Raw genomic sequence first — 17,300 nt, forward strand, 5'->3', positions numbered from 1 at the left:
GATTGCGTATAATTCAATATACAAGTAGTCGTCTTTTCAGTACAGTGCAAGCATTTCATTTGTGAAAGGACAGTCCTTTTCGGATAACAAAGCTTAAATAAATCTTTGGGGGATTTCAGCTGAACATTACGTGTGACTAAAGTGCAATATGGGTTGCATCAGGGATACAGTAACAATTCAGTACATGCTGACCGTTACACATTCATTGTGATTTCCAAAAAGGCCTTTGCTCTGCTTGAAAACAAGTAGCCACGGGACTCGATTATCCCTTTCCTCAAGCTTTGACTTGTAAAACAGTGTGGTCTCTGAGGAGGACTCCCCAGGCCCTGGGTCCACTGTACGTGTGCTGTTACGAAATGATATTTGCGCCTGTAAGCTGTCATGCGCTCCCATTCCACAAGCCCCCGAGTCTCTCCCCGTAGGACACAAATATGCGGTCTCCTAGGAGACGCCGCTTCCTGTCACTTGTCACTGGGCCCGGCTTGCCATAGCCAGGCTTATACTTGTATTCCCCAGTCTTAATGTTTTTTTTTTTTTTTTTCTCCATACTTGTCGCTCATTGATTCCTGATACCAAGTGCGACACTCTGTGGTCTGGAGCACAGTGCATCATCAATTTGTATATGTTTTATTGCCATCTGAAACAGTAATACCGCTGATATTGGGTTTTTTTTTGTTTTTGTATTTGTAAACACAAAGCTTGAGAGTGAACGTGTCTTTTTTCTTTATTGTAAGATGCCAAATGCGGCCTGCTTGTGAATGATTTTTTTCAGAATCGCGTACGCGGATGAGCTGTATGCAGCAAACGTCAGGGGGGGGAAGGAAACGTACTGTACGGGATTACACGAGAGGTACCGCGCGGAGAGACGACCGCATTAGCTACCCCGCGGACAAAAAACGAGCACCTTGTCTCTCGCGCGGCAGAAGGGAGCGAGCGAGCGAGCGAAGCGTCTCCCGTTGGTTCCTTCGGGCGGCTCTTCCGTTTCGAAAGCCGCGCCCGCCTCTCGGCGGAACGAGCTCGCGGGGAAGCTTTTTGTTCCCGCGCACGCCGGATCACGGGCTTCCTTTAATTTCTCTTTGGCCCGCAATTAAGACGACATCCTCTCGCAGCCGCCGCCGCCGCCGCGGCGCTTCTTTTCCAGTGTATTAGACCCGCGTCGGCTTACCGCGCGCGCATTATGTAAAATTTCAAAATCCTATTATTTCTATCGCTATGCGATATCAGTCCCACAGGCGCCGCGCGACGGCGTAATGAGGGCCCAGAAAGCCATTGCTCTCCGCCGACTGCTCCGCTGCATTTCCTTAAACTGCCAAGTAAGAGCGCCATTAATAATTCATCTCATTAAAGTGTGTAATTAATCCAGAGCTGGAGGACGGGGAGGGAGCAGAGTGCGGGGCTCAGTTTTTTTTTTTTTTTTTGGGGGGGGGGAAGCGGCGGATGGAACGGGTTCGGCGGGAGAGCTGGAGATCCCCCCCCCGCGGCGGAGGCGGCTCTCGGCGGGCGCGGCGCGCGTCGTCCGATGCATTATTTATTTTTGGGAAGAAAAAAAAAAAAGCGAGGTAAAAAAAAAAAAACATAGGTGTTCAAAAGAGAGAGGAGGGCTTTTCACACCGGCGCTAGCAGCAGCATCTTCGGGTCCTCCGGCCCGAAGACCGGTCGTTAATACTGCATCGCGCCTTCGAGTGCCGGACTCCCGCACGCGCTTACGCTTGTCGTGGGAGCAGGGGGTTAATTTGGCCTACATCTCTGATGTATCTGATCCAATATAGCGAAACTACGTGTCGTCGCGAAGCGATAACGCGCGGGAGATCCGTATTGGCCGCCTCGATTTAGCCCCGCGCGACGAACAGGAAATGATACGCAAACGGCTCGACGTCCACGCGTTTCCGTCTTTTATTTTTTTTTAGCCGGCCGAAAACTTTTGAAGCTGGAGGCCCCGTGCGTGAAACGGACGGAGGGCAAATTACGGTAATCTCGAGGGACAGATTAGCCAAAGTGACGGCGCGATCACGTCGTGCGTTACACGTGCGTGTAGCAGGAAAAAAAAATGGGACAAGGGGCCGAACACTACAGGCGATGTGTGCTCTGTTTACAAGCTGCCATATGGTGTGTGTCTTTGCATCGTAGCTTAAGGGAAACTTTCCCCTATCTGCGCTCTCTCTCAGAGCACCCTTCCAACCCCCCCCCCCCTCCCCATCCCCTTCCCCATACAGTCAGTGCTGTAGGGGTTAAACGGAACCCCCCGAAACAACAAACAACGTTTATGCAAATGAGGCCGGGGGCGTAACAGGTAGACCAAAGCAAACGCTGTCAGATGAGTTCAGCGTCTCCCCCCTCATCAAAACCGCCGCTCGCGAGCCCTCATCTGCTCCAGATGTGCTTTAATTTACTGCGACTCGGCTAATTACTGTAATTACGGATTAATTACTGTTAATTACTTTTACACAAACTCGTCGCCGGTTGGAGAGCTGAGCCGAGAGAGACGCCCCGCGCGGGGGTATCTCAGGCCCGTTTCCTGTCCGTAGCTAGTCAAGGCCTCCATCTTGTTACTCTTTGTTTTTTGTCCATTCAGGCCAAGAATTTCAGAAACATTGTACTTGAGTGTATTCTTTTTTAAATGAGAATATGAAGTAAGGCCAATAGCAATAGATGAATTAAACGTAGCTTGCATACTACTGAACATGGCATCTTAGTTTTATATAAACACATAACCTAGAAGCTACTTGAGACTCAGTTAGTGGTTGCCACAGGCATAGGTCCAATGAGGATGAAACCCATCTTATCCCCAGGAACAGAGACCCAAATTGAGCCCTCCCTAGGTAAACATCCCTTAGAAGTTTTGAGAAGAACGGCAGTGATCTTACAGTTCTTAGGGTTTGGCGATGTTGGGCTCACAAGATGGGCAAAAAATGCAGTTAATTCAGCATCGCAGTTCTTTTATCTTTCCAAATAGTGCTGCAGTTAGGTTTCATCAGTCCCCCATCCACCCCCCCCCCCAAAAAAAAAAGAAAAAAAAAAAACATCGAGTCAATCTCACGTCCAGCCGTATTAAAATAAAACGCAGGACACGGACGGGTACTCTGTGTCATTCGGGTTCAAGCCGGGCGGAGGGGGACGAGCGCACGCTTCAGTGGGGGTGGGAGAACCGCAGGGCGAGGCGTGTCAGACAACCCCCCTCCCCTCCCTTTTTTGTTTTTATCCCCTCCGACTCGCGGCGACGCCGGCCATCTCAATATTCGGGCCGGGCTTAAGCGAGTGACATGTTCATTTAGCCTCCTGAATGAATGGCTTTAATAAGGAGCCGGGAATTGAGGTGGGGGCGGCGTTAATGACGTGACAGTCCAATCACGGCCTCCCCCCCCCCCACTCCCCCCCGCCCCCCTGGGCCCGAAGGCCTCGGTCTGGAGCCCGGCTGCACAGCGATGTTTACGACGCGCGGCCCGGTTCCTCCGCGCTGCGTTTCTCGACCGCCACAGAACGTCTACGCCCGGCGCTGACACCGAGAAGCGTATAAATACAGAGACGGTTATGTCGCCACGCGTAACAGAGCTGAGGGCTGCGTGACGTTCAGTTAACAGAATTTTGTGGTCAATTTTATGCCTGTTTTGAAACGTGTTTGAACCAGGTTCGAAATTGTGAGTAGTGGTTGCAGTAAACCAAAACAAAAAAAAAAGTGTCAATTCTCCCAGTATACCGCCTCACATGTAATCAAGCCCCTGGCTACTGAATGGGAAGCCTGCCCTTGATTAGATCAACTGTATAATATCATATATATCTTTAGACACCTTTAAAAAGGGGGGGAAACAACGTATGGCCTTAGGCCTAATATATTGCCTGTTTTGAATGAGGGATACTATTCTTTTAATGAACACCATTGGCGGGGGATAAGGAAATGTCTTTCCCGTAGCGCTGACTGCTTCATTACAAGCTGCCCTCAGGCCCGGCTTGGCCTGCTTAAGCCGTCCGATGATTGTAATTACCATTATTAGAGCTAGCCGGAGGGGGAGGTGCGCTAACGCCCCCCCACCACACCACCCCCCCCCCCCCCCGAACGAGGCGCTGGCGCCTGCCCACTCGCTAGCGGAGCTACTGGTCGCGAGCTCAGGGGACCGCGAAACACAAGAAGCCACCAAAGCAGGCTAATGTGACGCCTGTCAGCTCCTCTCCAGCCGGCTGTCACCGCTGAAATGCACCGGGGTTCATTTTTTTAATTGACACCTTTAGTCTACTCATTCCGTTCCTTTCCTCTCTTCCTCCCTCCCCCCCTCCACTCCCCCCCCCCCCCCCCGCTCCCTCCTCCTGAACCCCTCGTCAGTCTTAACAAGCTGCGAGCCGGTCGGAGGATGCTTCCTCTCCCGGTCGGGGACGAGCGAGAGAGAGAGAGGCCTTATAAAGGACAGCTCAATTGTTTTATAGCCTTTTTTTAAACCGCTCTCTCCGTTTACCGACTGTTTGTTTTGGTCGCAGAGTACAGGGTGGGGGGAGGGGAGGGGGAGGGGGGGGGGGAGCTGAGCTCACAGAGGCTCGCAGACCTCCGTCAGAGGAGCCACCCGCGGCCTTTGTTAGCATAGCATCGCTATCAGTCCCTCGCAGTGTGTGCGCCTGTCCAGATTTAAAATAGATTTTTTTAATACCGTTGCATTTGAAGGCTATTAACGTAACGGATAGCTAGCTCCACCACCACCACTTCTATTCCTGTTTTACACACACATTTAAGTGTGAATAGACAAAAAAACAGGAACATCTCTGGCACTCCCGGACCAGGGTTGCCTTACCCCCTGGTGTAAAATGTGGAAATCTAGGTGGTTGATTTTTGTGAGGGAAAGTGAGTGGGGAGGGAGGGAGTGAGAAAGAAAGAGAGATAGACAGACAGAGAGAAAGAGAGAGGGAGGGACCTGATCTGGACGGGTCGATCCGCGTCGTCGTGTCTTTTCCGCGCGCTCCGGTTCCCCCTCCGTTCGGGGCGCGCTGCGTCGCCGTAACGACTGACGCTGATGCCGAATTAGCATGTGGCTGTCGCTCAGGCTCCGGCGCCGGCTGTGTGTGACAGGCCCACCGTCACGCACGCGCCCGCGTCGAGCGCGGGGGAGCCGCCGCCGTGATTTATTAACTGCTAAAGCCACAATGAAGTGCTCCCACTGAATCACCAATGCAAACAAACAGCGCTCGCGTCGTCACTATAAATTCTGCCAGACAAGCCCACCGCAGCCCAGCCAGAAAGGGTTAATTATTTAGGCTAAAAGCTTTGCTTTATCTCGGCATTTTATTTTTTTGTTTTTTTGTTCTTCCAATCGCAGCTTAAATAAGAACTGAGATAAATAATATCGCTGAGAAGATTTTGACTGGATTTTTTAAAACGGCCCTTCAGGATTTCAGGCCAGCTTTGATCAGGAGCAGAGCGGTATTTTTTTCAAAACAACATTCTAGAAGGCTTCTTGCGATTTTCGCCAGTCGTCTTGCTGACTACCAAAACGGCGTGTGTCCGTTAGGTTGGAGAGCTTGGCAAGGCCTACCCTAATCTCCCCCAAAAATGCTAAACGTTCCCCGTGTGGTTTTGTGGTCTGGTGTTGTGTGCTTTTCGCCCCAGGAACTGGAACTGCATGAGAAAGGTTTTTAAGCGCTTCCCCGTGCTGCTGTTGCTGCTGCTGCTGCTGCTGCTGCTGCTGCTACTGCTGCTGCGCTGCGGTGCAGTAGAGCATGCTCCCCTGTGCGTCCCTGTCAGTCGCCGCTTTAACTGTGCGCATCAAACTGTGCAGTTCTACCCCCTCAGCACAGCACTTGAAAGGTGCACGCGTAAGGAACTGTCGAAAGACCAGAGAAGGGTTTTCGCTTTTTTTTCTGAAAGAACGTGGCAATAAATAAACATGGCGCGAATGCAATCGACAAGAGGTTTCTTTTCGTATGGGATCGGCTCGTCTGGCATCCTGTATCGGTTTTGTTTGCCCTCCTCCCCCCCTCCCCTCCCTCTCTCCCCTCCTGTCCTCCCCCTCCCCCGGCCCGTGTCGAGCTCGATCGCCCCGCGATGTGTCAGTCGACCGTCCGGCCGTCCGAGACGGAGGAGCTCCGGTGGCGGTTCGCTCGTTCGACCGTTCGACCGTCCGTCTTCTTAATTGTGACGGAACGCTCCCGGCATCATCAATTAAACACGCTCTCGTTCGACCGCGCCGAAGGAACCCGCGACCGATTGGCCGACCCCGCTGCGGCCCGGCGGCGTCCCGAGTCCGATTGGTCGCCCGCGTAGCTCCTGGTTTTCGTCGACCCCCGTGCGGTTTCTGCGTGGCGCGGTAAACTCCAGATTGGACCGGGGGACGCTCGTCTATCGACGGCCAGTGACCCGGCGGCGCGACCGTCGGTGCGGAGGGGGAGGGCTCTGCCGCATCGTGAGAAAAAAAAAAAACGGGGGAAGAGTTCCCTTGTTTTTACCGATCGGCCATTAACATGCTGGGTGGCCTAAAGTAATTTAAATATTTAATTCTGCAGACTGTTAATTCTCCGTGTTCTGAGGTCCACCCCCCTCCCCTACAACCCCCCACCACCAATCTTTTTGGACATGGTTCAATTATACATGAAGAGAGAGAGGGAGAGAGAGGAGCGAGATTTGTCTTTTGTCCTTGTTCAATTAAACCGTGCCAGGGACCAAGGGTTAAGGTGAAATGATCTCTATCGCTGTTTATAGCGGTTCAATTAATATTTCAGCATCCAGGGGTAGCCTTGCATTACGGCTGGGCGCATACTCAGCGTCTGGTTAATGGAAAAACACAGACGACAGCGAATGTTAAACAAGAGGAATGCCTCTCGGTGGACGCGGGGAGGCCCGGATCCAGAGCGGCCCGCTCAGCGGGGCTGCGTAAATCCTCCCGCCGCTTCGTTCTCGGGGCCTAACCTTAAAAACGGGTGTTTCCCTGAGCCCCCCCCCCCCTCCCCGGAAACGAAATGAATATGCTCGGGTACAGGGCCGGACAGGAAAATATCTGCCTCTCGCAAAAGCCGACGGCCCTGGTTTTTTATTAAATATTGATTTGATTCGGAAAAGGCCAGATGGTGAAAGGATGAAGTGATGTGAAGCCCCCCCCCCCCCATACCCCCTCATCCCCAAATCTACGATTGTGTTTCTATTTAGAGTTTCGCTCGGGTGGTGTCGGGCGGTTAGCCTCGAGCTCTGCGCGGTGACGGTCGAGTCGGGAGGCGGGTTCGAATCCTTACGCGGTTTGGGTCGCTGCGTGCTATTCCGGAGAGAAAGCGACACAATGCACGACGATAACCGGGCCGGCTTCTTACTGCCTAAGTGAAGTGGGGGGGGCTGACAAGCTTCGGTGGAGCATCGGCCAACGGGGGCGGCGCCTCTTTCCGCCGTCGGTACCATTGCCGCGGCAGCGCCGTGTAACCGTAACCGGGTCCTCTGCTTCCGAGCGCCCGGATGAGAGGCTGGGTAATCGGCTACCAAGTGGGAATCGCACTCGAGTGGCTGGGGAGGCAGATTAGGCCCCGTCCAACCACGAGTCATCTTTGAAACGCTTCCAAATGGGAAAAGGCATCCATTAGAGACTTCCCAACGAGCGTCTCGCTCTCAGAATTCGGGCGGGGGGGGGGAGACGGGGGGGTAGACGGGGGGGGGAGCGGCTCGCGAATAATTGTTTATCCCTCAGAGCCACTCCCCGCGCTCGTCCGCGGGTGGCTAAGTAAGTTCAGCAGCTCTCCGGATGGGAAAGCTCAACAGACCTGAGGCTGGCAACATTAGGACAAATCAATTAGCTGGCCATTACCCAATCAAAATAAAGCGGTCTGCGATGGTTAGCGTAATTATGACCCACAGCCAAGTGAATTTTACGGAAGCCAGAAACTCCCCCCCCCCCCCCTCCCCTTCCTCTCCTTATTAATTGTATTTATTTAAGATAATCCATTTCATGCTTTTAATTGTGCGCTGGAGGATAAAGGCAGAATAAATAAATCATCGTTTGCCTTCGTCTGATTTCCTTTCCGGACCAGACCGAGAGGACTGAAGGTTGCTGGGAACGTCTCGCTCGCCGCTCAACGTTAATCGCGTTTTGCTGTCGGTTTCGGGTCACATGGGTTTAAGACAGAAGGCGATTGGGTGACTGGATTTCTCAGCCGGCCAATTGCATTCCTGTCCATCAAACTAAGATGAGGACACTGTGGAAATTTAAATATTATAATTGCTGTAATTTAGTAGTAACGGTGATGGCCGACAATACCAGACCGTTTGAAACGATGCTGTGGTCAAACTGAGGGGGTAGAACACAATGTAACGTTGATCCAAGCGGTGTCGGAATCTGTGATGAGACTCATTTAAATTTGAGTGGAGACTGAGGAGAGTGGGCTGTTCTTATGAGCGGAAGCCGTACGTGTAGCAGCTGTTTACCGGCAGCGACCTTACGAGACTCGACGTGTAACGATCAGCTGTCAGTGACGGACGACAGCGCGTCCGAACGGCCTCCTTTCTACCGCGTTGTTTCTGGGTGCGTCCCCACCCGCCCCCCCCGCCCCCCCATCGGCAGATTTTCCGTTAAAAAAGGCCCGGACGAACCCCGGCGAGGCAGAGCTCGGGTTCGGAACGCGCCGCAACGAAAAAAAGGGGCGGCACGCGCCGGAACCTTCCGCGGTTTCTCGAAAGAAGGCGCTGGAAAGGCCGGGGGTCGGAGAGAGCGGAGAGAGAGAGACGATAGAGATTTTTGGGGTTTCGCCTCAGCGGTGACAGCTTCCCGTTTGCCCAGAAATGATTCCCCGCCGGTTCGTTCCGGCGCTTTCCGGGGCTTCCGGACGAGGAGGCGTTGAGGCAGCCGAGGCTGCGTATGGCGGTGGGCAGTGAAGGGTTGCGCATGCCTCTTTAAAAAAAAAATAATAATAAAAAATAAATCACCCTCCGTGCACTGTAAACACTATTTCAGTGCTGTAGACTGTGCGCTGGTCTAACACCACCGTTGAAGCATTCGGTTAAATGTCAGTAATAATTTCAGTCCACCGCTCTCTCTTTCTTTTTAACCCGCACGGCGGAGTTCGGGTTCTCTTTCTCTTTGTCTAAAGCCGAAGCGTTGCTCTTGGACTCCATTTTGCTACGTTTGCAGTCGATCACAGTCAAAAAGTTTGACCGAGCGAGTTTGTCAGCGTCCTTCTCCGGTTTTATTTTATATATTGTAACGTTCCATGGGAACTTATCCACTTACCGACTCTGTAGATCCGTCTACTACTACAAATCACCAAAAAAAAACACTTAGGGCCTTGCATAGCGTGTAATGGAATTTGTGTTTTTTCCCCCCTCTCAAGCACACTTACAATTAATGAATCGTGGTGGATCGCTGCTCTTGCCAGAACCGCTTCTCTTTAAAAGAGTGATGGTGGAGGTACTTAGGCCAAGTAAAATAAACACTGGAGAATGTGAAACCAGGACCTGGCAGATACAATTGAATTGTTGCATGAAACCAGGGGATTTTATGTTCAATTTCCATGTGACAGTCTAGACACTTGATGGCTTGTGGGGGGTGGGCGGTGGGGAGTGGGGGGTGGGGGGGGGATGCAGGCTTCAATTTGTTACTGTGGTCACCGCTCAGAAATGCGAAAAGAACGTCCTCCCTCCCGTTCACCTGTTTTTTTATCCCGTGTCCAGAATAGTCAATGCTGTTTTTTTTTTTCTTCTTCTTTCTTTCTCTGATTTAATTTTATCACATTTCACGAGAGGGATTGGATTTTCGTGAATGTGTCTACGCAGGCGGATTTTTTTTTAACGGTTTCGCTCATCGAGGCCGTCCGAGGCCCTTTCGGGAAAATTACCGCGACCGCCCGGAGCGTTCACCCCGAACGCGGCGTCGAAGCCGCGCCCACGTCAGCCGCGCCGCCGTGAGGCGCTAAAAAAAAAAAAGAAAAGCTTTTATCGCGGAGCGCGGCGCACCTGGGCTCGCCGGCGTAAATTACTCGCGTTCCCGGAGCAAGGGTTCAAGGCAGACCCCTTTTTTTTTCGGAGAAGAAAAAAAAAAAGAAAAGAAAAAGTCGCAGGTGATAAAAAATTGTAAAAAAACGCGGCGCCGCTGCTTCACTGTTAATTTTACGCGCGGAACCGCGAACTTATTTTCACGCTCCGTTGACTGCGGTGTTTATGAGGTGGCGACCGCGGGAGAAATGTTTTATACGCCCGCGCCGAAGGCTCCGCGGAATGAGGGCGGGGGTGGGTGGGGGGGTCTCTGTAAATCACGGGAGCCCCCGGGACGGCGTGTCCGAATATCGCGCCGTCCCGGAAGAAGGTTCCCCCGGAAAAAGGGGGATGAGGTCGCGGACGGAGGGGGCGAGGGGGCGAGGGGGCAGGGGAGAGGGGCCGCGAAGAGAAGGACGGCCCTGCGGTGGGGGGGAGGGGGGGAGCGCCATGATTTTATTTCTGCTCCCCCGTACCTCGTCAGCGGCGCGGAGGGCTACGCGCTAACGAAGCGGGACGTTTACGTGGTCCCGCCGTCCCGGGAGGGGGACCTGGCCGCTGCGGCCTGAACTCCTGACCCCCACCCCTCGCGGGCGGGCCCGACGTTCGCGTTCCGACTCTGCTCGAAGAGAGAGGGGAGCGGGAGCGGGGTAGGGGGGTGGAGGGGGGGTAGAGTGTCCGGACGCCCTCCCGCTGGCCCGACAGCAGGCCTCGTTCTCATCATAGCCAACCCCCCGAACCCCCCCCCCCCCAGGATCCACCGAGGTCCGGGGGCCCGGGCCGGCCGCAGCCTGGGGTTAATGTGCCAAGCGCTCCCGTTGTCTGCGCATTAATGAAGTGGTCTCCCCTCGCTCCCCCCCCCCGACTCGGGACTGACACCCAGCCGAACGGCGGGACACCTGATAACGAGCGTTAATTACGGGAAGGCAATTATGACCACTCGTAATCTGAATTTGATCGTCTCGCGAGCCGCAGCGAGTAAAAAAAAATACAAAAAATATTCAAAGTCCGGGGACAATCGCTTTCGTGCTGTTTGTCACTGTCACGGACGTCGTTTGTTATTGGACTGAGCGTGGCTCGGATGAAAAATATAGGCTATTAGTTTTTTGAATAAGGCCATTGGCCAGGCATTAGAGAAGTATCTAGAGAAGTGTGTGTGTGTGTGTGTGTGTGTGTGTGTGTGTGTGCATGCGTGTATGTAGGCATTTGCAAATGTCTTGTGTGTGCATGTGCGTGTATGCGCGCGTGTGTGCGTGCATGGGTGCGTATGCATGCGTGTGTGTGCGTGCGTGTATGCACGTGTATGTGTGTGCGCGCATGCATGTATGTAGGCATTTGCAAATGTCTTGTGTGCATGTGCATGCGTGTGTTGCGTGCATGCGTGCGTGTGTGCTCGTGTGTGCATGCGTAGTGGCGTGTTGCAGTGCGTTGCATCTCGTGTGTGTGCATGCGTGTATGTGTGTGCGTGTATGCGCGCATGCGTGCGTGTGCATGCGTTCGTGTGTGTGCATGCGTGTATGTGTGTGCGCGTGCAGTGCCGTCACTGTTATCACGGCCGCCGTTAGCATCGGAGCCGAATTGGATTTGCACCAGGCGCGTGACCTCTGAAATGAAAGAAGTCCCTGTTTTTCTCTGAGAACACAAAGGGAGCCCTCTAGTGGGCGCAGATAAAATGGCACGGTACCCGTTTCCTGCTCACCTCGGCCGAGGTGCTGGCGACTCTGCTCTGGGTTTTGGCTGCGGGGCAGTGTTGCACGGTGACAAGCCTCTTTCTCAGTCACGGAAAACCCCGATAGCCTTGCAGAGACCGTAGCAGGGCGGCCTCCTTGTCATCGTGTCCGTCACCCTGACCACATCCTGTAGCAGCAGGGGAATGTAGTAACCTAGCGTGTGCATTACGAGCTGCAGTCAGTTACACGCACTGTGCCCATAACGGATCCATTGCCTGCAAACGTTTCCCCGTAAGATGGCATTCTGTGCATCTGGACTCTTTCAATCTTGTCCCCATGGGGACAGACGTCCACGCAGCGCATCTCCCCCCACCCCCACCACGGTGATGTCAGCTCCAGACCCCGGCCAATCGGGGCGCAAAAACCCGGCGTTCGGCGAAAACCCGGAGGAGGCGCCCGGGGTCGGGGGGGGTAAGTGGCGGCGGGGTTTCCGGGGCGGGGCCGCCCGTGTGAAACAGGGCCGTGGGCTCTGAGCGCCGGGCTCGGTGCGTGGCGAGGGAACCGTCCGCGCTTCAGACCGCACAGCTCCGGGGAGGGATAAGCAGGAGCAAACGTCCAGACAGTAATGATAATTCAGCAATTCATGCGTGCTCCATTCTGGGGGCTTTTTTTTTTTTTTTTTTTAAATGGGAGCCGCGACAGAAGAATTGAGGTTAAACTCATCTGATTAGCCTTTGTTCTTTTGAAGGCATGTTCCATACACCAGTGATGCACAAAACGCTGTGCCATTTTAAGCTCATTAAAATCAGATGCTTGTGGTTGGCCTTTTTTTTTCATTTTCATTTACGTTCTTGTTTTCTCTGTAAAGATAAGTATGGAAGTTTTAAGGCTCTGCGGATGTCTGCCAGTGAAGTCACAATCATACTATGAGCAAAGTTATGAGGCCGCATACTGGTTTTTGTTTTAGTCCATTTTTTTTTTCATTTTATTTTCTAACAATACCGGTGCTTTTCTTTTTTTTGTACCGATACGTGTCCAGCGGCAGCAGAAATGGAACTCCGGGGCTGGCGTCGATAATGACGTGCTTTTAAAACGATGTTTTAAATTGATGAAGGTACGATGTCATTATCTCGCGGGTGCCAGATCCGCAGTATGGTAGCCCCAGCGTTTTATGGCACAGAAATGAGCTATAAATGGTGCGGTGATATATGAAGTAATGGGGCCCGCGCGTGTGAGGTCGGTGGGATATTATTAGCGCCGGTCGGAGCTGGACAAGGGTGTTCAAAGATTTATAAAAATAAACTGAACCGTGCTTTACGAGTCTCCGTATTCCCCTCAGATAAGTTCTCTTTCGTTTCCCCGTTTCGTTCTTATTGTGTCTGTGGAGAGGCCAGGGCGGTACACCAGGAGTATCTTATGCAGCGGCGTTAAATTACCGCCGGGTTCTTTTTTACATACCGACACGCCGCCGTGCTTCCGTTTGCAGGGAACGTTCCCCCGAAACGCGGTCGTCACTCGTTGAGGGGTCGCCCGCGCCCTGGCCTGTAACGTTTTCGTTAATGCCGCCTCACACTTTCCTCCCGGAACTCTTTGCTCGGTGCTGTTGCGCGGTCGTGGTCAGAGCGGACGAAGCGTGCGATGCAGTTGCTCGCTTCTGGGAGTTCATCACCCTGCACAGCGATTGGGCAAGTTCATGACCGTTCTGCATTTTGACCTTTTTTTGTCCCGTATCCCACGCATATGCTGTCTGGGTTTTTTTTTTTTTTTTTTTTACAATTCTAACATTCCAAATTTCTGATATTAGAAGCCTTACAAATCATTCATTGTTTATTCATTTAATCGTGTTAGCGTTCATATTAGTTTAGTTTGCATTAGCAGACTTAGTCTCCGGAGCTGCGCTGTGCCACGGGCACCATCTCTTGTCATGACAGAGGGAGTTTCTATGGAAACAGGGCTATACCGTGGCTGCAGTACGCAGTGCTGATTGGTCACAAATTTGCACCGCTTGAGCAGTTCGATATGGCAACACATAAAATAAAAAGTTTGTGCAGCTTTCGAAGCTAAATTGGTAGATTTTGCTCATGAAAGGGAATTGAGCTTAAATGAAACAGGCCTGTAGCGATATAGCTGCGAACAGAATTTGTAAACCTGGATGAAGGGGAAGTAAGTGTGATGTCACTCATCTTAACATGAAGCTGTCATTCAGAAATATATCAGTGGCCACATTTTGTCTAAAACTAGATTTTTGCAATCTGCCCACTGTTTCCCTGTTTGAATCACCATTTTGTCACCATCATTAACCTGCGGGTCTGTTAAAGTAGCTTTGTTCGAATTCTATTTGTACAAATAATAGCAAACTGGTTATTGAAATAACATACGGCGAACGCATTGGAACATAGTGGATGCAGGCTAATCCAGTAGCGCAAATGCTATGCAAGCCAATGTATGCATGTAAGTGCATGCCACCCTGTGGTAGAACGTGATATGATCTAGATGCAGAACTGGAGTGTGTGCAAAGAAAAGAGAAGGCGCACGTTGTCGGAGCATCGACACGTGCCTGGCGTCTCTGAGCAGCCTGTGATCGATGAGCGCGTAGCCGCCTCCCCCTCACCCCCTCCTGACCTTCGACCCCTGTGCGTTTGCAGTGCTGAGTATCCGCGGGGCCCAGGAGGAGGAGCCCCCGGACGCCCAGCTGATGCGGCTGGACAACATGCTGCTGGCGGAGGGCGTGTCCGGGCCGGAGAAGGGGGGCGGGTCCGCCGCGGCGGCCGCCGCAGCCGCCGCCTCAGGCGCGGTCGGCGCCGACAACTCGGCCGAGCACTCGGACTACCGGGCCAAGCTCTCCCAGATCCGGCAGATCTACCACACCGAGCTGGAGAAGTACGAGCAGGTAAGCGTCCCACGGCCACCGCACCACCCCCGCCTCCCCCCCCCCCCCCACCCCCACAACCCTGTCCCTGATGACATCACATCCCCACGCGTGCCCTCGTCTACCGTCACTCCTCCACTTAGAAATGTCTTTCGTAATCCCACGTCTCGTTTGCGACCCAAAATTCCAAAAAGTACTCCGCCTGTCCGAAGGGGCCCGTGCAGTGTTTGCATGCCAATTTTTTGGGTCGGATTTTAAAAAGTCTCAAAAGATTCTTTAGAAGTCACGTCTCCGCGTGGAGCGGACGCATCTTTGCTCCGCCCGTCCTCATTGCTTTGCGTAGCGGGCCTCGGAGAGCTGTCTCTCGCGCTTCTCTCAGGCTCTATCTCGTATTCATTTTCTTATCTGCTCCCGAGCTGTCAGATTATCGCACGCTAACCTTTCATTGAAGTGCGGCGGCAGTCCCCCCCCCCACCCCCCCCTTCGTGTTTGTGCGGGGGGAAGGAGATTAAAGATGCGGCGCTCGGGGTGGACGTCGTCTTGAAAGAGCTCGGATGATTATTGTTTGGAGCCACTTGGCGTGCCCTTCATCCTCACTGGACGGAGCACGGTCGAAGGCCTTGAGTCTAACCACGCTCCGTCCTACGTGATAGTTAATTTACTGATATATTTTTCCATCAAAGGTAAGTAAATTTACCTTTAATGGAAAAATATAATTTACTATTTTGCTGTTGGATCTTTATGTGAGTGATCTGTACCTGATACTGGGATTGTTAGCTCAGAGAAAGGGCGCCGGCCTACGGGAAGGCTTGTTTTTATTTATTGCTTTCTTAACTGGTCGTGTGTTTGGGTGGGCCCGTTGACCTTCGGGACCGTAAGGTTTCACGAGCTCCCTTTGGCTGGCCCTCGCTACGAGCGCAGCCAATCACAGCGAGGTCCGGCGGCCCGTCGCCGAGACAGAACGGCGGCTTGGAACGAATCGCGCGCCGCGACGGCGAGTGGGGTTTACGGCTTCGCTGTGCGCCCACCCGCCGGAGAGCGCATACCCCCCCCCTCACGACGTGCGTCTAAAGAAACGCCACCGTTGTCGTCGTCGTTGTCTCTCTGCACTTAATCCCTTTAGATCTTTCTTGCTTTTTTATCCTCCGCCACTTCATTAGCAAACCTTAAATGACTGGATTACACACCAAATATGTGCTGTGCCTCCCACCCAACGCATGCTGAAACTAACTGTGCTGTATGCTGTGGCTTTGTCATGAATGCATGCCCTGTCTCATGAAATATGAATTAGCGTGTACGGCTGAGAACTGTTAGCATTCAGGCTGGTAATCCCTGCGTGTAAAAAAAATAAATAAAAAAAATAAAAGTAGCGACAGCAAACTCTTAACTGTTGACTTTGGATATCCTGTTTTAAGAGTAACATGGCATTTGTCTGGAGGCAGGGTTGCCATCGACTCTTATCGCCCCCTCACAGCCGTGTCAGTGGAGAAGGGCTATTTAAATGAGGCGGAGGGTCACGTGACTGATCACGTGACCCGGCCGGCGCCACATGCTGACACTGTATATACTGTATTTAAGATGGTATCCGGATGGAGGGGCAGTCAGAGTTACACAGGGAGTCGCGGCAGCGGAAACCAGGTACTCCTCCCTGCGCACTCGTTCTCCACACACTCAGAAAAGCGCGCCCCTCATGACGGGCGAAACAGAAATGCCTGCTCTGTCGTTTTTTTAACGGAACGACTACCCCCCTGTCAAGTGCTCAGTGCAAATGGGCAGGGAACTGGATGGCAACCCAGGCTCTGGTGACGTTCAGTAGCGTTGCATGAGGAGACAAAATAAAAACATGCACCCTTGCACGTGTCCAGCATATTACCAGTGTTGGTGTCTTAAAAATGACAATACGAATGCCATTCTTTTTTTAAAACGTTAAAAAAAACGGGAAAAAAATCCTGGATTTTACAGGGTTCATAAATTAGCTTATTTGTAAAAAATGTAACTTATTCATTGTGTCATAGTATACATTTCTGAATATCATTGGTTTTACCTGTTAATATGAAATGAAGGGCATTGAGGCTGCAGGTGCAGGTGGCATTGGCTCTGGTGTAGTGCATGCAAGTCCTCTCTGTGGCCTTTTCCTGTTGTGTCACCTGCTTCGCTCCTTCATTCTAACGGTTATGAGAAATCCTTCACAGTCATCCTTCACAGTCATACAGGTTCCTCAACAGACGGGGGGGGAGAATGTCTGCACGCCTCTTGCTTTTATTACACGCCTTTGCATGTGTGCACGCGTACCTGTCTGATTTGGAGCGCGTGCGTGTCACGCGTACCTGTCTGATTTGGAGCGCGCGCGCGTCGAAGCGCACGTGTCATCGCGCGTCTGCCACGTCGATATTCGCCGCCCAGCTGTCGAGCTCCGCATTCCAAACCGCGGCGAAACCTCCGTTCTGACAGAGGACAGAGTCCCTGTCCCAAAGCATCTGGTGACTCTGAGGGAGAGAGAGAGAGAGTATGAGTGAGTGAGAGAGAGAGAGAGAGAGAGAATGTCTGAGAGAGAGAGAGTATGAGTGAGTGAGAGAGAGAGAGCGAGAACAGGAGAGAGAGAGAGAATGTCTGAGAGAGAGAGAGAGGGTCTAAGTGAAAGAGAAAGAGAGAAAAGTATGAGTGAGAGAGAGAGAACATGAGTGAGAGAGAGAGAGTCTGTGTGAGAGAGAAAGAAACAGGAGAGAGAGTGAGAGTGTCTGAGAGAGAGAGAGCGTGAGAGAGAGAGAGTCTGTGTGAGAGAGAAAGAAACAGGAGAGAGAGAGTGAGTGTCTGAGAGAGAGAGCGTGAGTGAGAGAGA

General features: G+C 52.4%; 1 protein-coding gene across 4 annotated transcripts in view; it reads left to right on the top strand.

Annotated features, from left to right (window-relative positions):
* The window catches only part of pbx1b (pre-B-cell leukemia homeobox 1b), an 80,587-nt gene that overhangs the window by 48,283 nt on the left and 15,004 nt on the right, over positions 1-17,300 (top strand). For 2 of the 4 annotated variants that reach the window (XM_064330605.1, XM_064330607.1), the window contains exons 3-4: positions 14,238-14,482; positions 16,040-16,099. In XM_064330605.1, the coding sequence (XP_064186675.1) occupies positions 14,238-14,482; positions 16,040-16,099 (305 nt within the window). The remainder of the gene's footprint in view (positions 1-14,237; positions 14,483-16,039; positions 16,100-17,300) is intronic. The other 2 variants (XM_064330606.1, XM_064330608.1) reach the window with 1 other exon arrangement.

This window comes from Anguilla rostrata, chromosome 4 (assembly GCF_018555375.3).
Source record: "Anguilla rostrata isolate EN2019 chromosome 4, ASM1855537v3, whole genome shotgun sequence".
Taxonomy (NCBI): Eukaryota; Metazoa; Chordata; class Actinopteri; order Anguilliformes; family Anguillidae; genus Anguilla; species Anguilla rostrata.